This window comes from Pelodiscus sinensis, chromosome 20 (genome assembly GCF_049634645.1).
Source record: "Pelodiscus sinensis isolate JC-2024 chromosome 20, ASM4963464v1, whole genome shotgun sequence".
Taxonomy (NCBI): Eukaryota; Metazoa; Chordata; order Testudines; family Trionychidae; genus Pelodiscus; species Pelodiscus sinensis.
The window spans coordinates 18520521-18545950 of record NC_134730.1 but is presented as its reverse complement, the minus strand read 5'-3'; the positions used below and the strand labels follow the sequence as shown (position 1 = coordinate 18545950).

Genomic DNA, 25430 nt, shown 5'->3' with positions numbered 1-25430 from the left:
CTGGCAGTCACTCATTAACACATTCCATTGCAGCGAGGTCTTGCAGCGGACAAGTTCTTAAATAGCTCTGCTACAAAGCATTGGTTAAGAAAGATGGGAGGAGGACTGTACGGTGGTTGTGTGTATGGAAGATGGCAATTTACGACTTTGACAATTACAATCACAACTAGAATGGATCAGCCCTTGACTAAAACAGTAGTGCAAATATGGCACTTCTACCCCACCTCTACATTTAGCACATCAAGAGGATTTCCAAGCACTTTTCAACCCTCAAAACACCCCAGGAAGTGGCTGATATTGCCTCTCCTTTGTGGTGAAAGGCCCAGATCCACCAAAACCAATGGAAGTTAAGAGCATAACTAGCTGTATGGATCCTGAGCCTGGGTATGCCTTTGTCGACAGGCGCAGGTATGCCTCGTGAAACCAGGTTTACCTGCGCCCGTCAACAAAGGCATCCTTGTCGACCGCAGTGCGTCTAGACTGCCCCGATCTGCTGACAAACAGCTGGTCAGAAACAGCTGGTCAGAAGAGTGCAGCAGCCACTTTAATTTAAATGAAGCCACAATTATTTAAATTGCAGCTTCATTTCCCTATGCCAGGTAGCCTAATCTACATGCCTCTGACGACAGAGGCATGTAGTCTAGACATACCCACACTGATTTAGCTGGCATGAGTACCTATAGCAGTGAAGCTGCAGGAGCTAGAGACCTAAGCAAGTACCCATGATCTCAGAAGGTTTGGACATTCCAGGTTGAAGTCTCACAGCTAGATTAGAGTTAACTCTAATCGAGTTACATTGCACTCAATCAACCTTCACCTGCAGCACAGACATATCCCTAGACCAGTGGTCCTCAAAGTGTGATCTATGGACCATTAGTGACCTGTGATTGTCTTACACATGGGGCTGTAGGCTTAGGGCTTGCCCTCCTCCTGTAGCAGGGAGCCTATGGTGGAGCTCCACCCCCCCCCCCAGCAAGGTTGGAGCATCAGAACAGGCTTCCTGCTGCAAGGGAGGGAGCCTCATGGGCCAGATCTGGCTTGAAGGGGAAGGAAGAAGCTCCATACACTGCCATGCCCATTCCCCCCAGGTGGGGGGAATGGCAGTATAACCACCACTGGGCAGATTTGAACCTAGGCCCTCTGGAGCTTAGAGCAGGAACCTCTACAACTTGAGCTATAAAGCCAGCTGGCTCTCAGCTTATGCTGCAGAGCTCCCATGTTCTTCTCTCTCACTGTAAATGATCCAAACGCCACTACATGGGACAGTGAACCACACTAAGTGTGTGGGTTACAGCAGAACAGAAAACCACTCACCTGGAGGCTTTGTCCACTGCTCCCATTGGCCAGAATCACGGCCAATGGGAGCAGAGTGGGGGAGGTGGCAGTTTCTGGGAGTGGTGGGAGGTACAGAGCCAGGTAAGTGCTCCCCATCCCTCTCATGTCCAGACCCCACTCTCTCACCCCACTCCTCCTGAGACCCCACACCCTGCTCCTGCATCCTCCCCCTCCTGCCACCTCCAGCTCACTGCTGCACCCAACCTCTAAGCCAGACTCTCACCTCCAACCTGCTTCTGCTCCCTCCCTCCTGGCCAGACCCCACACCTACTCCTACACCCATATTGTCATCATGGTGGTCCGTGGAAAGGTCTGCGTTGAGAGGGATGGATTGTGGGCCAAAACGCTTGAGAACCCCTGCCCTAGACACACATATTTGAGAATTTTAACCCAGGTACCCTGTCTGATCTCTAACATTTGTGTTTCAGCGCCCTGGCCCAATGGGTTTTGGAACAAGCTTGTCATTTTCCCTCATACGATTTTGTCTTAAGGGCCTGATTCCACACCTAGTGAAGATTCTCATTGACTTCAATGGGTGCTAGGGTGAAGCCCCAAAGGAATGGTCCCAGCGTAAATATTTGTATGAATTTTGAACAAGATTTGTTCTCCACAAGCATTCGCAGGACCAAATTTGCATGCCTAAATATTCACAAAAAGCCTGCAGAGAAGGGTTGCAAACATATGGTTGACGTTAGCTTGCTTAAAAATCCAAGTGAATATTCATGAGAGATTTTCGCCATCTCTGCCCTAGTTCTTTTTCTTAAAAGACGGCAATCAGTGACTTTGTTCCTGAATGAGGTAGACGAGATAGAATTGTTATTTTAACCATCAGGCAGGGAGTCAAGATTGGATCGCTCAGGAGTCTTTGATCTGCACTCAGATTATCCTGTGATCCACAGAGCCGCGGCTTTCATTCCAATCTCTTCTGATCTCCCCGGAACATGACAATTTACAAAACAGTTCATGCTATCTCTCTGTTCCTTTGTGACTTTTGGATTATGGATACCAGACATATCATGCTTAATGACTGGCAGTTGCTGTCAGAGGAATGGCACTCTCCTACTCTTGCCAAGAGGCCTGGGTGCAAATGTCACAGCCCTTGTTCCGTGTCAGGAGTTGAAGATCTAAATTAATGATTTGGCATTTACCATTCTGAGGCCTGTGATGGTGCATCTCAAAGAGTGAAGATTATCCATGATTATTTCCCCAGCCAAAGGAGAAAAGTCTTCAGAAAAGCTCCATTCCACTAGAAAATAAATAACACAGAGAAAATGTAATCAGATTCCAGTGTCAGGCAAATAAATGGAGGTAGTTTAGCACCTTGGAAATTAACCAGCCTCTCCCCACACACAAACACCTTCCATTTCTCTATTAACTCTTCCATTTCTACGACAAGACAAAATATTGATGTTTCACAATAGTGTGGATGACAACTGCTTGTGGTTGATGTGTGTTTCAATAATGAAAAGTAGCTCAAAAGCTTTCCATAAAGATATAGTTTTAAATGTTTTGGCATGCAAGGCACAGTCAGCATTTGCTCTCATTTAAGCCACTTCCTTTTAAAGGAAAAGCAGCAGTAGGAAAATATATATTGGGTGGAGGATTTCAGAGTGCAAGACACAATGAAGCAAGTCTACAAATCAAAGCCAACATAAAGCCTCTGGCCTTGCAGTCAGATTTGCATGGGTGGACCCTTGTGCCTATGTAGAGCCCCCTAGGAATCAGTAAAGTTTCACATGCATGCCAAAGTCTGATCATAGATTCATAGATTCCGAAGCCAGAAGGGACCACTGTGGGCATCTAGTCTGACCTCCTTCTGTGTCAGAACTTGCCTGAAATAATTCCTAGAGTACATGTTTTACAAAAAAAAAAAAAAAAAAAAAAAAATAAATCTTGACTTAAAAATGGACAGCGATGGAGGATCCATCTCGACACTTGGTAAATTGTTTCAATGGTTAAGTACCAAAATGTACATGTGATTTACAGTCTCCACTTTTTTAGCTTCAGTTTTCAACCAGAGGATTGTGTTATACCTTTGTCTCCTTGACTGAGGAGCCCATTATTAAATAATCTGTTCCCCAGAGGTGTATAAACTGTGATCAAGTCAGCCCTTTCCAGTCCCATTGGTAAAATAAGCAGATTGAGCTCTTTGTGTTTCTCTCACTCTTTTTCATTTGTGGACTCTTACAAAATTTCAAATAGAGGAGCAGACCTCTTTGGAAATGTTCAGTGGAGGTCCAGACACCTTTGGAAATCTATTGTCTCTCTCTATGACTACGTCTACACTGCTTCCCTCTTGCGGAAGAGGAAATGCAAACGGAGCACTCATTAGCATATGTCGTGCTCTCATTTGCCTATCCTCTTCCGACATATGCTAATGAGTGCTCCATTTGCATTTCCTCTTCCACAAGAGGGAAGCAGTGTAGACGTAGCTACCTAGATAATAATGGTCAGTCAGTTTTTTTGTGGCCCCCAGAGACATAGTCCATGAACCCCAATGGGTCTGCAGACCACCAGAGAGTGAGCATCACTGGTCTATCATAATCAGGCACAAGTTCCATCCTTTTGATCATTCTTGTGGCTTTTCTCTGGATTCTCTCTGATTTATCAACATCCATTTTGAATTGCAAACCTCAGAACTAGATAGTATTGCAGCAGCAGACAGACCAGTGCCAAATACTCTACTCTCATATTTATGCATTCAAGATCACATTCACTCTTTTTGGCAATAGCATTCCACTGAATGTCCATGTTTAACTCCAAGTATTTTTCAGTCATTGTTTCCCAGGATTGAATAAAAATGGCCGGCATATTATAACACAGCGTGTAGCGTGGACTGCAGGATCCAGCCCACAGAAGATTGTTACCACCTTTTTGGCCCCAAAATTGGCCCAAGTGGCTAATGAAACTTTGTGTTCTTGCAGATGGTTCCAGTTAGGAGCAGAAATGGGATGGGACAGATACCTCTGGTGCAATCTGGTTTATTTATAAAGAATGTACAAAGTCCTGTTTTGCTGAACACAGAAGGAACCAAAGAGGAGATAACTTCTTGACTTATAGTCCCAAAACTTTTTAGCTAGTGCCACACTGTGCTTGTCTATGCTGTGTGTGGCATGTTCTTTCTCTCTCTCCTCCACCATCCCACCCAAAACAATATCCATTGAAACTGTTTACACACTAAGTATTAATTCCTGGGCAGACTTGCAAACATATTAGCTTTAGATATAAGCTTTTATAAAGGAGCATATCTGTTTCTTACAGCTATCTTAAAAGATGGGTTGGAGTTGCAACCTCCAGCTTCAGTGATGTTTTTCCTAATCCACAACAGAATTGTCTTCTCTGGACCTGATGCAAAGCTCGCTGAAGTTAATAGGAATCTTTCTATTGACTTCAATGGACATAGGACCAGATCCTACTCTATATCAGATTGTGTTATACAATCACAGGAGTCCCCCAGAGCCACAACGAATTACTGAGAAGTAGCCTATTATGAAAGGGAATCAAATAATGTCATATGTTCATATGAGTTGCAATTGAAGGGGTTTATTCTGCAGGCTAAACCAGATGGTGTGCTAGCTTTACTCATGTAAGCATTCCCATGAACGTATAAGGGGTATGAGAGAATGGTTTACTGGATCAGTCACACTACTGTCAATCTCCCCCTTTCATTTCTTGCAAAAATGAATGAAAACATAAACATGATATAAAATAGCGCAATGCAGACAAGTTAAATCATTTTTAAAATGAGCACAAGCAAGTGGGGACGTGTGACAAGTGACAGGAAAATGGCCTGCTATTTAAAAAATTGTACTCTAGCAATGGCAGGTACCTTGGGAATAGTTAAGGGTCAGTTACTACTGTAGACTCTTGCTTCTGGGATTTAATAGTCATCCACTTCAAAAATGCATCAGACTCAAACTTGTGGACAAGCTGTCTTCTTGGACACGTATTTCAGCAGATCTCATTAAGGGCCTTATTCTTCTCTCAGTTGTGCTGATGTAAGCGTGAAGAAGCTCCGTTTGTTTCTTGAATTTACACCAAAGTAACTGAGAGACGAAGCTGGCCCAAAGACTTCTACATTTTAGATCCTCCAAACTCCCCAAGGCTGTTATTATTTTCAGAGGCTTAGTTGTCATCAGCTTTATATTTTCAGATCAAGCACTCGATAAAGGTCTAGTTAGAGCATGCGATTCTCACCCCGATCACAGGTAAACCTGAGTCTGCATTATTTGGAAAAAAAGAAAATATTTCACAATATTTTCAGCTCAGCGTACACAGCAATTAATTTCTATATTTCTGCAGGGTTGCAAAGGGAAGAGGCCCCTGCCACCTTTCCCTCCTCTCCTCATTCCGTCCCCCATGGTTCCTCTCACACAGCACTATGTGGTGGTTGCTCTCACATGCCCTGTTCTGAAAATTCACATTCGCTGCTGAGTAAACAATGTTGTTCTTGATTTTGTCCATTTGCCTCTGGCTTTTTTCAGGCTATATTTTCCTCGAGTTCCATGGAGTTTTAACTACTTATCTACTGCCTGCTTTAATGGAAATTACAGGGGTATCTCCATCCGCCTCTATGAAGAGATTGTTACTGTAAGATGTTGTGGGGATTTTTTTTTTAATGTGGAAGATTTAATTATAGCAGTGCCTGTAAGTGCCATTATACTTGACGGCTTGTCAGAGTTTCCATTGTAAACCATGATTTTCAGGGTTTTATAACTCAGCTGTATTAAATCACTTAGGACTGAAGTCTGGTATGCATGCTGCTAGCTCAGACATGTAGGGTACATTGGAGAAGCCTGCCCTAAGCTGCTGAGCCCCTAACAAATGGGCTTTCAGTCATTTCAGATGCCTTTTATCTTCCCAAGGATCCAGGTAAAATAAGATGGTGTCATGTAGGGCCCGATTCTGTGGAACAGCACTTTGCTCCACTCAGACGAATGGGACGGCAGTCCGAGTCAGTATTACTTAGCATGAGAAAAGGTGTGCATCTGAGGGGAAGTCTACACTAAAAGGGAAGGTCGAATCAAGATACGCGACTCCAGTTATGTTAATTATGTAGCTGGAGTCAACGTATCTTATTTCAAGTTTCCCTGCTGTCCAGAAGTGCGAGGCCAACAGGGGCAAATGCTCCCATTGGCTTCCCTTGCTCCTCGCAGAAGCTACCAACAGGGGCGCCCTCAGAGTTTGATTTAGTGAGTCTGAATTAGACTTGCTAAATCAAACTCTAGAAGATTGATCACAGTAGGGTTGAGCTTCTGTTTAGTGAAGACATGGCCTGAGAAAATGCTTTAGGCTCGGCAGGAGAAGGGACTATGGTGGCTTCAAGCACTTTGGGGCCTTCCCAATCCTTGGCTGCTCTGAAGATTGGAGAGGATCTTGGCATAAATAACATAGCCCCGGAAGACCATATAAACTATAGCAGCCTCTGCAGGAAGTCCCATGGGCTGTAGTTCTACCAGAAATCTATTTTATGCTGCAGCCCCATCCTAGCATGCCCTTTCTGCCCTAGTACATTCACTGTTCCAGGGCTTACAGGGGAGTCTTTGGAAGGTAGCATCATGTCCACCTTCCCCAGTGCTTGTGCCAGGGGAACCTTCCTCCAGTGGGAACCAGGCTTTTAGGGTCCCTTTACACTGCTCTTACCGGTGTACCAGCATAAGGATTTGAAGCATGGCTGAAGAGCTCAGCTTTAGGACCTGGTCCTTAATACAAGGAAAGTCCTTCAGGTAAGGAGCGTGGCTCTGTTTTTCATTGACACTAAGGCTCCTTGACACCTCTCTATAATTTATGCCCATTTTAAGGCCCTCTGTGATCTACCAAGGAGGAGTAAAAAGGCCTTGGTGCAAATGAGAATCAAGCCCCTGTGTCTTTGTATGTTTTTGGACAGCAGCTGGCATAATGGGGCCGCATGTCTACTGTCGACCTCTGGAGGCTGTAATAATAATGGCTAATAGCTTGTAGAAGGATTCCTCCAAAAAGAGTCAGAGCCTCATGATGAGGGCACAAGAGCAGACCTTAATTACATTCAAAACAAAATTGACCAACTGAACAGCAGAATGAGTGCTGAAAAGGAAGCGACTGCGGAGCTTATGTTGAGCAGGCACTCAACACATTCTCCACCCTGACCAACTCTTCCTTTTCAGAAGAGCCTGAGGAAGAGGAAATATCTGACCAGACACAACGCGGTTGCCAAGAATGTACTGGAACCTCTGTGGCAAGTACGAATGTGAAACGCACCTCTCTAGAGAAGGAAGAGGCTAAGATTTTATAGGATCTGGCAATCGGCACAGACTGAACAGTGCAGGCCAACAGGCCGGACATAGCTGTTGTAAAAAAGAAGACAAATAAGACCATGTTAATGGAGACTGCCATACCAGCAAACAGAAAAAAGAAAGAAGAGAAGATGGTGAAGAACTCTGCAATGTAGCGTAACGGTTCTGAACAAAAAGAACGGAGATTATTGAAGCAACCCAAAAGCATTTGAATGAGCTGCTGAAAGACACAGCAGAAGTGTAAGGGTGCATCTAGATAGCAGTGCTATTTCGGGATACTTCCAATATCCCAAAATAGTGTTTTCCGTGTCTTGACAGTGCGCCCGTTATTTCTAAATAGATTTTGAAATAACGGGTGTGCTCTTCTGACGTTCTTGTAAACCTCATTCCATGAGGGCTGAGACACATTTTGGAATGGCGTTCTATTTTTGAAATTTGGCATGGTGTAGACTGCGCCAAATTTCTAAATAAGCTAGTTGGATATTTGCTCAAAATAAACTACGCAATTTGCGTGGCTCAAATTGCAGAGCTTATTTCGAGCTAAGTGTGCAGTGTAGACGCACCTTAAGACACCATCCTCAGTGACCTCCAGCAGACAGTGCTCTTAGGCACTGGAAAAATTGAAAGTCAAAGGAGAACAAATGGGAGCATCTGAGCTCCCAAAATACAGGAATTCTGCAGGGGTTGTTAACAAACCTGAGAAAACTGCTGCCCTGTCTCACATATCTAGCTGGGGGCATGAGATAAGGACAAGTGATTCTTCTTCATACGCTCACGCAGCACCTGACCAACATTCTCAACTAGTACGCCCTTAAGCAGCGGGCAGGTGCCTAACTATTGTGGCATACCAGAGTGTCACCGCCAGTAAGATGGTGACACTCTGGTATGCCACACCCCCAAGCTGTTTGTAGCGGGTACGACGTACTGGAATAAACTCTTCTCCTCTCAGGCATGGCAATGCACTTCCTGCCCCTCCTTAGAGCACTGGCATATAGGCACAGGGCTGGCGCTTGGAGTTCTGCTTCTTTCCCCACTACCTCTCCCTAGGGAAAAGAAGCAGAACTCTGCCTCCAGCTGTACACAGCTACAGCACCTCTGTGTAGGGAGCATGCAAGAGCCAGGAGGAGGGATGTTCTTGTCCTTTTCCTTCCTGGTCTGTACCTCCCCGAGTCCCCCCTCTTTCCATATGGGATGGTTGGGGGTGGGAGGGAAGGGGAAGAACATGGGGGTCCAAGGCTGGGGGGTGGGATGAATCACATTGGGGGGGCACATGAGGAGGTCACGTGCCTCCCCCAGTGGTGTTCCCTCCCCCTCCTGTACCAGCAAACACTTTTGTTTACTTGCACTACTGGTCTAGGGGAGAATGGTTGCCATAGTAACGGTATGTCTATACTGTGAGCGTACCACCAGCTTGAGGAGGGGATGGATAGCTCAGTGGTTTGAACATTGGTTTCCTGAACCCAAGATTGTGAGCTCAATCCTTGAAGGGGCCATTTAGGGATCTGGGGAAAATTTGTAAGGGATGGTACTTGGCCCTGCTATGAGGGGAGGGGACTGGACTTGATAACCTCTCAAGGTCCCTTCCAGCTCTATGAGATAGGTGTATCTCCATATATTTGAGGGCTAGTCTCCAAATCACTCATGCTTTTAGAGCAACAGTAAAGATAGCTGCTGAGTGTTTATCCTCAGATCACCTGAGCTATCCCAGTCTTCACTGGCAACACCAGGATTTGGCCTTTATTTCTAGGCCTATGTTGCCGAGGCTTGGTGAGAAATTTGATGGGGTTCCTCTAATTCGTACCCACAGGCTAGACCATGGTAACCATTTTATAGCTGCAGTTGCCCTCCAACCCAACAGCTGCTCTTAAAAACAGAGATGAGCAACATTTTCAAACAGAACTTTGAACTGTGACAGAAATGCCTAACAGTTGACAAAAATCCACACACATTTTTTGAAAATGTTTTTCAACAGCTATGCTAGAGCAGGTTGATATTTCACTAATTTCAAAATGGATGCAAAAATTCATCTCATTGGCAAGTTTCAATGAAAAATATTCAACCCCATTTTCCACTAGAACTGGTTGAAATTGCCCAATTTTTTAAAGTTTTTGGCAAAAAAAATTATTGGAATTTTTATTTTTGACAGAACACTGCTCTCCCGAGATATTTGTTGCAATGAAAGGTTTCATCAAAGTTTTGGGTTTTTTTATTAAACCCAATTTTAATTTTCACATTTTTTCCAGTTTTCAACCTATTTTACTGAAAAGATGATGACACAATATAGAACAGTCCCAGAGAGGTAGCTGCGTTAGTCTGTAACAAAAATTTTTTTTAAAAAAACAACGAATGGTCTTGCAGCACCTTAGAGACCAACAAAAATGTAGATAGTATCATGAGCTTTCATGGGCACAACCCACTTCTTCAGATGAATGGAGTGAGGATCTGGAGGTACAAATACATTTTTAAAATCACCTTACTGCATAGTAAACCTTGTTCTATTTCTTATTAATACGTACAATAGTATTTTATATAGAATAGTAGCAATGAAAAGAAGCTAGCATGTCTATAACCTAGTCATCATAATCTACTATATATTTTAGACAGTTTGTGCATCTGACTGTATGTCTGTCTGTAAGTCTGTTCAAGAACTCCTCTTAAATGGTAAGAACTAGGACCACCATATTTCGTAGGCAGCTTCCTCTTATAACTTAAAGCAAGGCCAGGGTTTGTTTGTTCTAGGACAATGGCATGTGCATGGAATGCAGTTCACACCAAATGGAAAGGCAGGAGTGTGATAGCAGGCACAGTTAGAGTCACAAATGACCACAGGGGGTCACCATGGCCTCCACCACCTCAGCCCAGCTCTGGGGAGCACTGTCAGTTGTCAGCACGTCCCCTGCCACAGTTGGCCTGGGCTGGCCCCAGAAAGCTGGCAGGAGGCCTGCATGGCCCTGGGGAGAAGCTGGTGGGCAGCCTGTGTACTCCTCTTTGTCCCTAAGGAGAAGTCGGTAGCAGCCTGCATGCCTCCCACACCTGAGGCCTGCCTTGAGGAGTCAGCAGGCAGGCACTGCTGACAACCTCCGCCGTGGACTGGCCCCAGAACTGGGCAAAGCCTTCTAGCAGTTTATAAATACAACCACATCCACTGACTTCAACTGACATTTGACGAGGCTCACAATACAGAAAAATACTTCAGGGTAAGGATAATGTGCTTATTGGTGCATCTTATCAGAGCGCACTGAGAGGAATTTTGGCAGGCGCTTAATTGCATATATATATTTTTATACTATTAGGTTACCTTGCAAAGCTTGATTGAAATGAATAAATTACAGGCACCATTGTTTTGAATGCCATTTTTTTAGCGTCATATGAATAATTGGCAGTGGTATGTTGTAGAAATGCACTTCACGGTAAGAACGTTTGTTGCTGGGAGGATAATATTTGGCTCAATGGTACAGGAGGATGCTTAAAAGGACACGGAATATAAATGCTGCATCCCAGTGTTATCCACAGTCTGACACATACACAGAAATTAAGAGACTAATGCTCCATTGTTTTACGGCCTCTTGTTATCATTCCAGTGGTACAAAGCGGCGATAAGCCAGATGGAGCTGCTCGTCAACAAATTACCCTAGTGGACTGTGCATAGCTGGAATGTAGCCAGAATGTCAATTCACTTTGGCTACCCAGTAGCTGGAATTTGGGGACAGGCTGCTCAGCCTGAGAATAGGGCAAACACAAAAGTCACTCAAAACCATCTTCTGCCAAGCACTGAGCACAGCTTGGTAGGACCAGAGAATTGTGGTGGCCATTTGGGGCTTGATCCTGCATTCACTCAAGTTAATGACTGAACTCCCATATGCTTAGAGAAGAGTCTGTTAAAGAGACTGGGAATTAAGACTTGTGGGTCTTATTTTGAGACTTCTATTCCCAACAGTTTTCTCAAGTTATGTCTAGATTGCAGAGCTTTTCCGGGATACCTTCAAAAGGTACGCATTCGCTTTTTTTGGAACAGTTTCCGAAAAAGCGGATGTGTTCTTTCAGCATCCCTGTATTCCTCTCAGCGAGAGGAATAAGGGATGTTCCGAAATAAGAGTTTTTTTCCAAAATTTGGCCCAGTGTAGACAGGCCAAATTTCAGAAAAGCCTCTTTTGGGGAAAAAAATGGAAAACAATACATAAATTGTGGTTTGCAATTTGCATATATTTTTCCAACTTGTCTCCGCAGTGTAGACATAGCCTCAGTGTCTTTCTCATCATGTACTCCAAACTCTACTCCTTCCCTTCTTTTCAATTCAGTTCCCTTTACTCACATAAAGCACGTCTACACTGAAGGGAAGCCTCAAAATTAGTCCGAGGTTGGTTTCCCTAATGTAGACATGCTATCTCAAGTTAGAGCCCCAGGAGGAAGGAGGAATAACTTAGAATAGCCCTGGTGAGGGGCTATTTCAAAATAGCAGCAATGGAGTGTCTACAACACCTTATTTCGAAATAGCTATTTCAGAATAGGCATTATTCTTTGTAGAACGAGGTTTGCAGAAGTCGGAATAAGCCATCTGTTATTTTGAAATTATTTCAAAATAACGGAATTGCTGTGTAGAGGCACGCATAGTTATTTTGGAATAACAGCCATTATTCCAAAATAACTTTGCTGTGTAGACACATTCATAATGTGGGGGGGAAAAGCGTGTTCTTAACTTGCATTACCTAACTTGGGTTCAATTAGCAGTCTTGACATGGCAACTTAGGTTTTGTTTCCGGTTAGCAGCTCAAGAGAAATTCTGTAGGATTGCCTGGGGTTGAACTTGAGCTGTAAAATATGTTAGTAGCTGAGTTGTCGCTTCTTCACTGCTATTTTAATGCACATTAGTTAATCTAAGTTAAGACTATGCTTTTCTTCCCTTGGTGTGGTCATCCTGTATGGGCCTTAATTCACTACTGATTGCCCTGCACTTTATGTGGATATTCACACCAGTGTAAAGGGAGTGAAAAACACTACCAGATTAGAATTTGCAGCGCTCAATGTTCATGTTGTACTGAGATGCAGGGCAGCGGAGAATCAGACCCTCAGAGCCAATTTGGATGATGGAGCATGTCGAGCTTGAGCTATGGTGAATTAGGACAAAAAACAATGAGTAGTCCTGTGGCACCTTAGGCATGTCTCCACTACAGAGTTATTTCGAAATAACTCCCCTTATTTCTATTTCAAAATAAGGTCAGTGTGGATGCTCAGGTGCTGTTATTTCAAAATAACTACTCCCCAGAGTAATTCAAAGTAATTAAACTAATTATCAAAGTAATTATCAAAGTAATTAATCCTCAGTGCTCCCTGGGGCTCTAAGTTGAGCTAGTGCTACTTCAAAATAGTAATTTCAGGAGTTATTATTTTGAAATAACTTTGTAATGTAGGGATGCAAGCGACTAGTCGACTATCTGATAAGCAAAAGCAGCAAGGCTGCTATCAGAGGCAGCGAGGTGGGGAAGCAGGAGCCAGTGCTGGGGGGGCGTTGGCTTAAAAGCCGGTTCCCCTCAGCACCATCTCAATAGAGGCAGGGGAATAGCAGGACCAGGCACGAGTCGGGAATCAGCTGATTCCTGGCTTGCGACCAGTCTCAGACGCTGTGCCTCTGCTTCTTAAATGTAATGAGAAGCGCTGTGAGGGGGACCCGGCGCAAGCTGGGACAGCTGATGCCTGGCTCGCACTGGTTCCCCCCCATTGTGCTTTAGCCTTTTAAATATATTAAGAACTGGTAGGCTCTTAATACATTTACAAGGCTGGTGCACAGCACTGGGACCCAGTGCAAGCTGGGAATTGGCTATCCCGGTCTAGACGCTGATCTAGCGGGAAATAAAGATCCCTTATCCCGGGATCTTTTGGAAAAGGCTTTATTTTCTGCAAGATCAGCGTCTAGACTGGCGCTTTTTTCCGACAAAGCTCCGTGCGGAAAAAAAGTGGCAGCCATTTTTATGCTAATGAAGTGGGGGAGATTTAAATCCCCGCTTCATTAGCAATTGCGATACGTCTAATTTACATCCCTTTTTACGAAAAAGGGATATAGTCTAGACGTAGCCTATATGTAGTATCATGAGCTTTTGTGAGCAAAACCCACTTCCTCAGATGAGCTTGGGTTTTGCCCACAAAAGTTCATGATACTATATATATAGTTTTGTTAATCTCTAAGGTGCCCCAGAATTCCTCGTGGCTCTCTCTCTGAGATGGTTTAGATTGTTAGTACACCATTTTTTTCAAAGAAGGATGCACAGATGTGGGGCATGCGCTTTGTTGTTTAAAAATGTACCTGCAGAAGTGGCAAGATTGCACTAAATATTGCTTTTGAGTTGGTCCTACATAAACAATGGCCATTGACCAAGGTTGTTTTTTTTTTTTTTTTTTTAATGTTGGCTATGTTGAAAACATAAAATAAAATACGAGATGGCATCATTTTAAAAGTTGGCAGAATTAAAGCTCTATACAAACTCATGGAATTTGAAGAAAGAACAAAAGGCTGCCTCCTCTCAGCATTTTAAAAGTGTGATGAGTCTGGTTTGAACCCACAAAATCAGAGGCATAAATCTCTACAGATGAAGAGGGTCCTTTATAAGAGCCCAAGAACAAGAACTGGTTTTATGGCCTGCAGTGGCTCAGCTGTAGGATACCTTAGTGCTGCTGGGTGAATTGAGGATGGAGCATGCTCCAGTCCTGTTCTCAACACCCAAAAGGCCTGCTTTGTCTTGAACACTGAATGTCTTTGCTGTTGTGGGTTTCTATCTGACACTTAATGTTATGTCAGAGCAAGGGGGTTTTTTGTATCTAATATATGGGTGACTATGTGTTTTTAATGAAGGTGCCCTGTATTCCGGAGCTTGCGAATGCATGGTGTGTAGCTGCGGTTGCCAAGATAAGTAGTAATTTTTAAATAAACATCAGTATAAACAGTTACATAAAACTCATGTAAATTGCTGGCACATAATTTTAGACTGGCTTAAGTTATGTAACCTACTTTTAGCCAAGTTTTTTTTAAATACCCAATTCATGCACTTTATATTTTAGAACAAGGTATAGGCTTTCTTGTCACCTGTTTCTTTCCTACCACGCCCTTTCGTGGGGGGTGATGCACAGAATGAAGGACAGCTCACCAGAGGGATAGACGAACAAGAAATACAGAGAAGGCTACGAAGCATCTTTGCCACCCCAGTCATTGATTTATTCAGAAAAAGGGCAGCTTTTCCTGTACCAACAGAAAGCACAAGCCACGGTAGCACTGGTCACTTCTCTTGGCATTTGTTCTCTCACTCGCACTTAAACGACTCACCAAGTTGCTCTGTGGTTTAATTAGATGCAAAGGTTTGATTTATGTTGGGAAGTTCGACCAAAGTGTTTCAGCCTTGGGGGACTGAAATATGGCATGCCACAGAGAGAATAGAGGCTTCTGGCAGAGGCTTCTGCAAAGAGAGATATACCCAGATGATCTAGGCAAGTAATCCACGCCCCATGTTGCAGAGAAAGGAGAAACACCTCCCCTCCCCCCCCACACACACATACACAAGGTCCCTGCCAATCTGACTGGGGTGGGGGTGGGGATTCCTTCCTGACCCCAAATCTGGTGATCAGATTAATCTTGAGCATGTTCAGATTCATCAGCCAGGCATCCTTCATGCCATCTCACAGCTCTGGTCTACTCTAGCCGGTGTCCTTTCTCCAACTGTGGCCAATCTTTGATGCTTCACTTTCTTCAGATCTTTTCTCATTCAAAGCATGGCATGCCTTCCCCTCCCCCCCAAGCCTCATCCACACAATTTACACTTTCCCCAGTAGACCCTTGGTATCTTCATCCAAATTCTCTACAGAGCAAGGGAGGGGGGGAAGAGATAGGGGCAACCGATCACATGTGATTCTAGCCAAAAGGCAACATGTCTTCTTCAAAGCATAACAGCATCAGGCCCCAATCTTACAAGCCCCTGTTCACAGAGAATAGTTTTGACTCATGCAAGCAGCAGCACCAAAGCCAATGGGAAGGTTCACACCAGGAAGAATTATTCATGTGTGTAAAGCACATATTGTCAGATTATTTCTGAAGCACCCTCCATTCAAAAAGCCAATGAAAAACTAAACAGTCGTAAAGACACAAACACACACCAAAAAAGTCACTCACTCGGGCCCAACAATCAGGTATGAGAATGTTTAACAGCAGCCAAACAAAAGAGAATCCACACGCCCTCCCGTCAAGTGAGACTGTTTGTTGTCAGCATTGTTCTTTTAGTGCTGCAGTGTTAGACACATGAAATGAAAATAAGTCTCGTTTGTACAGAGCATTAATTACTTACATGTAGGGTTTTGTTTTTTCTAAGCTAATCCCCACATTCTTTTAAAAATGCCATTAGATAGTGGTTCGGGAATCAAAGAAATTCTCCGCCCAGCAGGGGGGCTGCCTAAGCTGTGAAATTTCACTTTCACCAACAAAAGTGCCACTGTTGAGGTGAAGAAAGAGGATCAGGAGCATGAAAGACAGAAGCAGAAGCTCTCAGCGAATATAAAGCAAACACAACCCTCGCTGCTGACTGTACTTGCATTACTGTGAGCATGGGACTTTTCTTCATACAGGAAACAGGAACCAGGCATGGGGATAGAGAGGAACACACATTTAGATTGCAGATGGGGTAGTTCCAGGCTGGCTGGCGGGGGAGGCAAAGGGGCAATTGCTCAGGGGCACAGGGGCCTGGCCACTACTACGGTAGTTCTGCCAGCAGTCTGGGGAAAGCATCTCTTGATTCAGATGCTTTATATATGCCACATGCAGGTTCCAAGGAGGGATTATTGGGTCTTGGAAGTTGCATGGGGCCTATCATGCAACTTTGGACCAAGAGATGCTGCTGCAGATTTCCCTGAGCAGGCAGGTTATGTCTGGGGAAGGGAGGGGGAGGTGTGACTGCTCTGGGATTCCTGCAGGTGGGTTGAGGCTGTGGTTAGGTCGGCCCAGGGATTCTCTGGAGGTAGGGATATTGATTTCTGTCCTAGGGCCCAGAATTTCTGTCAATGGGCCTAGGTAGTCCAATGTAATTGGTCAGTTGGCAGTCTCATGTGAGAGATAAGGCCCAACATTATTAGTATAGTAAGATTCTGGATTCTGCACAGTGAGGCTAGGTCTTCACTGAAAGGGTAAGTCAGAAAAAGAAAAGCAACTTGCGGTATGCAAATTGTGTATCTTTTTCCGCTTTACTGTCAAAAGAGGCGCCAAATTTTGGAAAAAAGCACTCTTTTGACACATCCCTTATTCCTCGTAAAACAAGGTTTACAGCGATGATGAAGGAGCACGTCTGCTTTTTTGAAAATTTTTCTGAAAAAACAGATCATAGAATCATAGAATAATAGGACTGGAAGGGACCTCGAGAGGTCATCGAGTCCAGCCCCCCGCCCTCAAGGCAGGACCAAGCTCCGTCTACACCATCCCTGACAGATGTCTATCTAACCTATTCTTAAATATCTCCAGAGAGGGAGATTCCACCACCTCCCTTGGCAATTTATTCCAATATTTGACCACCCTGACAGTTAGGAATTTTTTCCTAATGTCCAATCTAAACCTCCCCTGCTGCACTTTAAGCCCATTACTCCTTGTCCTGTCCTCAGAAACCAAGAGGAACAAATTTTCTCCTTCCTCCTTGTGACACCCTTTTAGATATTTGAAAACCGCTATCATGTCCCCCCTTAATCTTCTTTTTTCCAAACTAAACAAGCCCAGTTCATGAAGCCTGGCTTCATAGGTCATTGTTCTCTAAACCTTTAATCATTCTTGTCGCTCTTCTCTGTACCCTTTCCAATTTCTCCACATCTTTCTTGAAATGTGGCACCCAGAACTGGACACAATACTCCAGCTGAGGCCTAACTAGTGCAGAGTAGAGCGGCAGAATGACTTCACGAGTTTTGCTTACAACACACCTGTTGATACAACCTAGAATCATATTTGCTTTTTTTGCAACAGCATCACACTGTTGACTCATATTCAACTTGTGGTCCACTATGACCCCTAGATCCCTGACGGGACACCACCAAGATTGGCTTAAGCCTTAAGGTAAGCCAACTCCAGCTACTTATTCTGCATAGCTGGAGTTGTATATCTTAAGCTGACCGTCCAAGTCTAGGGTAGACCTGGCCTGGGACGAGGGAGTCAGACAAAGGTCTCTTCAGAGAGAAACTACAAAAGGCTGAATCCTAGCATAACTGGAGGGGATACATTTACATATCCCCTGAGATTTCCTGCAAAACCCACTTAACTTAAAAAATTCATTCTTGTCTGGCCCATTGTCTCAAATAGTCCTTTGATGCTCATAACGTTCCCAGGGTTGACATTTTTCCTGTCTCTGCCCATATATGTTACATACAATCCCACAATAACACATAGACTTCTGCTCTTTAATACAATCAACTCCAAACATTAACTTGATTCAATAATGCTGTCCAGAATATTGCAGGAAATTGCTGAATCTGTCATTGGTATCTTTAAACTACTCCTAAAATGTAAGAGTCTTTTTTTATAAAAATCCAAAGCATACTACAAAAGCTGGGAGGACTTGGAAATAGAAAGGTTTGTTTTAATATCTACGCTTTTCTGTGCTTGTTGGGCACAAAAATAGAAATCAAGCTGCACAGTCTTGTTAGCTACCCCAAAGTAACGTGCAAATAAAGTGCCCATGAGACCTAATAAAATGCCATAAATGAACTACTGTAAAAAATTAAATACCAGACCACACCTATTCTGCAGGATAAACTTGAATGTGCTACAAAGAAATGCATTCTGTTTCATTTTTTTAGTGCAGACTGATCTGGGGATAGAAGGGAAAAGAAAGTTTTAAAACGGACAGAAATACTTAGAAAGGTTGACAAGCATGGTTTAAAGACCAGTTTGGAGATGTGGTACCATCAAGCTGTGGTTAGCCTCAAAATGTGATGTAGGATTTGCTGCTGCACTTGATAGAAGAGTCATTAGAAATTAATGTTACAGCATCACATTTCTTGGTAAGGGCTCAGTCCCGTGGGTATGTCTACACTGAAGCTGGGAGCAAGCGCTTGATCTAGGAACACTGAGGCTCAGATGAGGGCACTAGAAATAGCAGCATGAATGCTGCATCTTGGGCAGCAACTCAGTTTCTTAAGCCCCATGGAGTCCTCTGGGCTGGTGCTCAGGGTGTAAATCTCCACCAGAGACGCACTGTCCACATTGCTGTTTTTAGCACAGGAACTCATGCCCTGCTTGTGAGAGGCCAGCCTTAGCTCCCATTGAACTCAAAAGTAGCCCAAGTATATGGGTTTGCTTTATTGAATCCTGAGTGACGTTGCATGTGAATGGTCGTCATGTGAGAGAGACGTGGAAAAAAGCTGTGTGCTGTATGACAATAAAAGTGCACACCAGTGTTCTCTGTCAGCTTTGTGCTTGGGCACTCACCCTGAAGAGACACAAATGCCAGCCAGCAGCATGTGTTTCTACTGGTGGTGCACATCCGCACATGAAGGTGCACATATAACAACATTTATTCTGCGCATCAATGGAAAAACGTAGAGGGAACATTGGTGCTCAGATGTAAATTCTACAGATAGCCTTACAAAAACTGTTTACCTATGTCTGCTGGATCACTTGCAAATACATGCATATATGTATAAAAAGAGAAAGAGTGAGAAGGAGGTTATGCATGCGTGTAAACCCACAGAAGTCAATAAGCGTCTGGATTACTCACAGGAATAAATTACAATGGATCAGGCAAACTCCCTAAATTCTTTTTACAATTGTAAAATGATTTTTCAAGGAAAGATGCTCAGGGGAAGACTCCTAGGGTATGTTTATACTGCACATTAATCCCAAGATCTGACTCAAGTTTGAGCCCAATCCACTCTTCCACACACAAATCAGTCTGATGGGATCAGCCAGCAGTCAGGACCAGTGCTCCCCATAAGCTGTGTGCTTGTGCGGCCACTCAGGAGAGATTCAAACGGTGCCCAGCTGATTTGCAGAGCGCTCACAGCTAGGTGTTTTATTTCTACTGGTGGTGCACATTCACACATGCCTCAGTGCACATAAAATTTATTCCACACATGGATGGAAAAGATTAGAAGGAATATTGCTCAGGACCCAGGTCCTAGGATATAGCTATGGGGATGACTCAGAGCCCAAGTTCCAGTGTGACTCAATCCAACTCTGTAGTTTTGCAGTGTGGGTGCAGCTCAAGCCACAAAGCCAAGACAGGACGTCTAGATAATATATATAGGGGAGCCAACAGGCAAGCAGGGCTATTGGGCAAGGTATGTGAGGAGGCAGCTCTGCACTCTCAGAAAGGTTATAGCCTTGTGTTGAAGGGCCAGGGGCAGCCAGCTCTCAGTGCTGCCTGGAACATGCCATGCCCCTCCCCGACCATAGTGCTGCCCAGAGAGGGTGCACGGTGCTCCAGCGGTGATTTAAAGGGCCTGGAGCTCTGGGCAGCACTGTTGCTGCAGTAATTGCCGGGCCCTTTAGAATCTCTGGACCCCCAGACAACTGCCCACTTTTGCCCCCCTGTCGGGGAGCCTGCGTTTATAAAATACAGTGTGAACTCACAGGTGTGGGCTTGAAAGCATCAACTTCAGAAGCTCGAGTCCCACAGGCCGAGGTTTACAATGCAGTTACCTCTGCTGAGACTTCCAACGAAGGTGCTCAATTGCGCCAATTGTTCTGGTAACACTGACACCCGTTTCTCCAGGAGCAGGGCGGAGCCCTCTTAATTCACTTTACATAGGACACCGAAGCAGCCATCAGATGGTAACAAGTTTTGGCCACTTCATTTCTGACCTGGGCTGAACCAGTGACTTAGAGGTAATTAAAGAAAATTATACTAATGCAAAAATGTTTGAGGTGAACCACAAATTGCCCTGGAGGAAAGGAGGCATGGAATAATTTTTTGGTCAAAACTTGAGCAAGCAATAGCTGCTTTCTCTCTGCTCCACCTCATCTAACATGATTGCTTGACTTTTTCTTTAAGACTACAAAATTGACATTAAAGAAAAACATATTTTCCAAAATCTTAGGAGGTTGCGTGTGTGTGTGGTGGAGGTAGGGGGAGGCGGGTATTGACAAACAGAAATGTGTAAAATAACCAACAATGAATAAAAAGAAAATAGTAACAGGGGGATCAGGTGGTCTAGAGAAATCACCGTCTCTCCAACTCTAGGTCAGAGTATGAAGCTACTTCAAATCCCACCAAGAGAAGCTTGCAAGACCTTGTTAAAGGGAAATACTGCTACAGGGAAAATAGCTTGTGAAATTTGTCGCATGGGCTTTGAGATCAACATTCACGCAGAAGGTTCACACAGCTCAAATGGCTCAATTACAAGGTGGTTCGGCATCTCTCTGTTTCCTACTAGAGCTTCAGACTAGAACTCTTCAGGTCCATTAGCTAAATAATTAAACTCAAACACATGAGCTGCTTCACCTTTTCCACCAAAAGACAATGTTTTTGTCTAACGTGGATTTGTTTAAAAATTAAGACTTAGGAAACTCAGGCTATGTCTAGACTGCATCCCTCTGTCAGCAGAGGGATGCAGATTAGGCAGGTCAACATTGCAAATGAGGTATGGAGTTAAATATCCCGCACCTAATTTGCATAAAAATGGCCTCCGCGTTTTGTAGACTCAGCACTTTGTCAGCAAAAAGCAGCAGTCTAGAGGGGGATCTATCTAGAAAGCCTTTTTTGACAGACCCCTTATGCCTCCTACAAGGAGGTTTACAGGATCTGTTGAAAAAGGCTTTCTTTCTCGACAGATCCCCCTCTAGACTATCACTTTTTCCCGACAGAGTGCTGAGTTGGCAAAACGTGGTGGAAATTTTTATGCAAATTAGGCACGGGATATTTAAATCCCTGCTTCATTTGCAATGTCGACCTGGCGACAGAGGGATGCAGTCTTGACATACACTCAGAGGTATAAATGGAGACTCTCTATAGGTCATTGTCATTTTTCATTGGAGGTTCTTTCAGTGGCTATCTTCACATATTACACATGTTGTCCTTTTGATGTCTGGGGATTTTCAAGCACATCTTCAGGAAATATCACGAGTTTCAACTGAAGAAGTGAGCTGTGCCCACGGAATCTCATGATACCATCGACATTTTTGGTTACTTTCTAAGAGTATGTCTACACAACAGTGTTATTTCAGAATAACTAATGTTATTCCAAAGTAACATAGTCCGTGTCTACACTAGAAGCAGTTATTTCAATATAATGTCAAAATAATGTCGAACTGGAGGACTTCTTATTCTGACTACTGTAACCCTCATTGTAGGAGGAGTAAAGGAAGTCGGAGGAAGATTGCTCTTTCTCAGACTTCCTGCTGCATAGACAGCGCCAAAAACCGAAATAAGCTATTTCCACTTAAGCTACACAATTGACGTAGCTCAAGTTGCATAGTTTATTTCAGCTTTAGTACTGCTGTGTAGATGTGCCCTAAGGGTATGTCTACACAGCAGGAAGTTGAAGGAAGAACACTCTTCCTTAGACTTCCCTTACTCCTTGTGAAATGAGGGTCACCATGAGTCGGAGGAAGAAGTCCTCCAGCTCGACATTATTTTGAAATAATGGCTTGTAGTGTAGACATGCACTACGTTATTTCAGAATAACATTAGTTATTCCGAAATAATGCTGCGGTGTAGACATACCTTAAGGTGCTGCAGAACTATTCATTGGTTTTTAAGTTTTTTCAGTTCCAGACTAACAAAACTACCCCTCTGAGACTTTTATACAGGAGGTATGAAAAATAAGAGATTATGTAGGTCAAGGCTTCTCAACACGTGGCCCGCCTTCGGCCTGTTTGTTTGCAGCCCGTGGTGCAGTTTGGATTTACACGGGGCTCAATATGAGGCCCGCGAGTGGGGGGCCAAAACAAAAAAGGAGTCAATATAATGGTCTTCTGTTGATATGCATTTTAGTAGTTAAATTCCTGGACTGTCATTGTTCATTAAAAGTGCTGTCATATGGGTGGAAATCGGGTAAATATTGCATTTTATTAATATCAGCAGAACTGACTTAAATGGGGCCTGCGTGTTATGCAGTCTTGCCTTAATCTTCGTATTCACGCCCGTCAGTGTGAACTAAGCTATTTGCATATATTAAGCCCAAGTGTTTGCAGGGTCAGGTGTGAAGCTTGTCCTCAAGGCACGATTAGTCAATCAGAGATTTTTCCTGATGGGTTAATGTAATCTTTAAGATCCTTTCACTGGGGTGCAGTCTTTCTGGAACAGGTATGAATATTTCTCTGTAGCTTGCAGATGACTGTTACAATTATTATTACTGTTATTATTGATTTATGCCAGGCGTGTCTCAAGCCTTAAAACATTTTTGTTGAATTACTATATACATAGGAATCACTTCACTTCAGACACTGAAGTAAGACAGCCTTCTCTGGAGAGAAACTCAAGGAGCCTTTAGGATGCTGGCAGTAACATCAAACAGCAGTCCAGGACAGGAAGTAAAGAATACCCCAGCACCTTGAAGAATGGTTTGGCAAAATGCAGAAACAAAACTGGAATCTAGCTGAGATCTCCTGTGTTAATGCCCTATCTACCTTGTGTGCTCACATTAAGTCTCTTGAAGGAAGTAACTTGGTTTTATGGGTTAAGGAGTGAGTGCAAAATGTTATTATCTTTTATTATTGAGAAGTCATGTAATTAACAAGGAAAACCTTATACACAGGAGTCAGATAATGTTCTGATACATGTTTCTGAATCACTGTGAACAAATAGGCACATGGGAAAAAATTATTCCACAGTGCAGGTTCAAGTCACCTATCAAACATTTCAAAAGAGATTACAAGAAAGGGACATTGCCAGCTTGTCAAAATATTAAGTACCTGAAGCATCTTTAATCTTGATGCTTATTCAAAATAACGCATAAATCCATTGAAAAGGATAGAGCTGGGTAGTAAAGAGAAAGTACTACTTTGGCAATGAAAGTCTATCTCTTCCGATTCTTTCTTTCATAAAAATAAAGAGCAATGTGTTATTTATGGCACCAAATCAGGAAAGCACTTAAATATGTGCTTACCTGCTTTGCTGAATTGGAGGTCATGCTTTTGGCTAAAAGACCCTTACTTAATATTATCAAACCATTTTTATGGGAAGAGTATCTCTTCCCTGGTTCTAATAATGAGTGATCTTTGGAAAGGTTCATTTTATCACAAATAATTTTGCTCTGCAGTGCAATAAACAAGTTACACACATTGGGCTTAATTAATCTCCACCACTCACCAGCAAAGACCCACTAGTGCACTTTCTTTGAATCTGACCTTAAATATGCAACTTTCCAGGGATGAAGTGTTTAAAATGGGCATCCTGGTAAAATTCATTGCATAAAACAGTCAGCAGTATGGATTACTCAAGGCACGAAGGCACTGGAGTGTGAAGTAGGCAGATTTAGGAAAGTTATGTCAAGCAGGGTAACATTTTTCTTGCCTTCATACCTGCTGAAAAAAAACAAACCCAGGGGTGGGCAAAAAGCAGCCAATAGGCAGGATATAGTTAGCCATGATTAACCCCTGGGACAGAGGCTATAAAACAGATTCAAATTAATACAACTACATGCAAGAGAAATATCATACAGCCTTTGGATAATAAATATTTTTTTAAAAATCATGTGTATTTGGGAATTCACTTTATTGCGAAGTTATGATTTGTACACAATTCATTTGTCCCTGCATGTTACATATATCTGAGATTTGTCCTATTCTTATATTTTCAGAAACGCCTAAGTTATGTAGATGCCTAAATCTCATTTTCAAAAGCAACATAAGCATTCAGTGCCTAGGGGTATGTCTACACTACCACCCTAGTTTGAACTAGGGTGGTAATGTAGACATACCGCACTTGCAAATGAAGCCCGGGATTTGAATTTCCCGGGCTTCATTTGCATAAGCCGGCCGGCGCCATTTTTAAATGCCGGCTTGTTCGAACCCCGTGCCGCGCGGCTACACGCGGCACGGGCTAGATAGTTCGAACTAGCAAGCCATTCCGAACTAGCTGTACGCCTCGTGGAACGTACAGCTAGTTCGGAATGGCTTGCTAGTTCGAACTATCTAGCCCGTGCCGCGTGTAGCCGCGCGGCACGGGGTTCGAACAAGCCGGCATTTAAAAATGGCGCCGGCCGGCTTATGCAAATGAAGCCCGGGAAATTCAAATCCCGGGCTTCATTTGCAAGTGCGGTATGTCTACATTACCCCGCTAGTTCGAACTAGCGGGGTAGTGTAGACATACCCTAGGAGAGTGACACAGTCATTTGAAGGCTCCTAAATCATGTTTGGAAAATGGGACTTAGGCTCCTAAATCACTAAATTCCTTTTGCACAGCTAGCTAGCTGCAATATGGGTGATTTAACTCTCCTCTAAAGCCACCAGGTATAGGACCATATTGAGTGTTGCACACAGCACTGAAAATGAATTGTGAAGTTCATATGAAGCATGGCTACTCAGAGCCTTTGAAAAACAGGAAAAACTTAAAAAACAACAATAGTCTAGTAGCATCTTAAAAACTAACAAAACATGTAAATGGTATCATGAGCTTCCGTGGGCGCAACCCACTTCTTCAGCTACCTCGCTAAAGCTTTTGAAAAACAGGTTACTTATTTAGGCATTAAATATGAATGTAGATATCTAACTTTAAGCTCCCAAGTTTGAAAGTTCTGACATTAGCTTCTCTCCACTTTATTTTAATCAATTTGCAAACCATTATAAACCTGCCAGAAAGGCGAAGATTGTTGTGTTCATGGTATGATATGATCAAGACTTGGACAGGAGTTTTGGCAGAATGGGTAGAGACA

The 25430-nt window shown here is 43.4% G+C and overlaps 1 protein-coding gene across 2 annotated transcripts in view; it reads right to left on the bottom strand.

Annotated features, from left to right (window-relative positions):
• Positions 1–25430, bottom strand: part of ANKFN1 (ankyrin repeat and fibronectin type III domain containing 1) — a 361082-nt gene that overhangs the window by 66039 nt on the left and 269613 nt on the right. For both annotated transcript variants that reach the window (XM_075903834.1, XM_075903832.1), the window contains one exon: positions 2484–2581. In XM_075903834.1, the coding sequence (XP_075759949.1) occupies positions 2484–2581 (98 nt within the window). The remainder of the gene's footprint in view (positions 1–2483; positions 2582–25430) is intronic.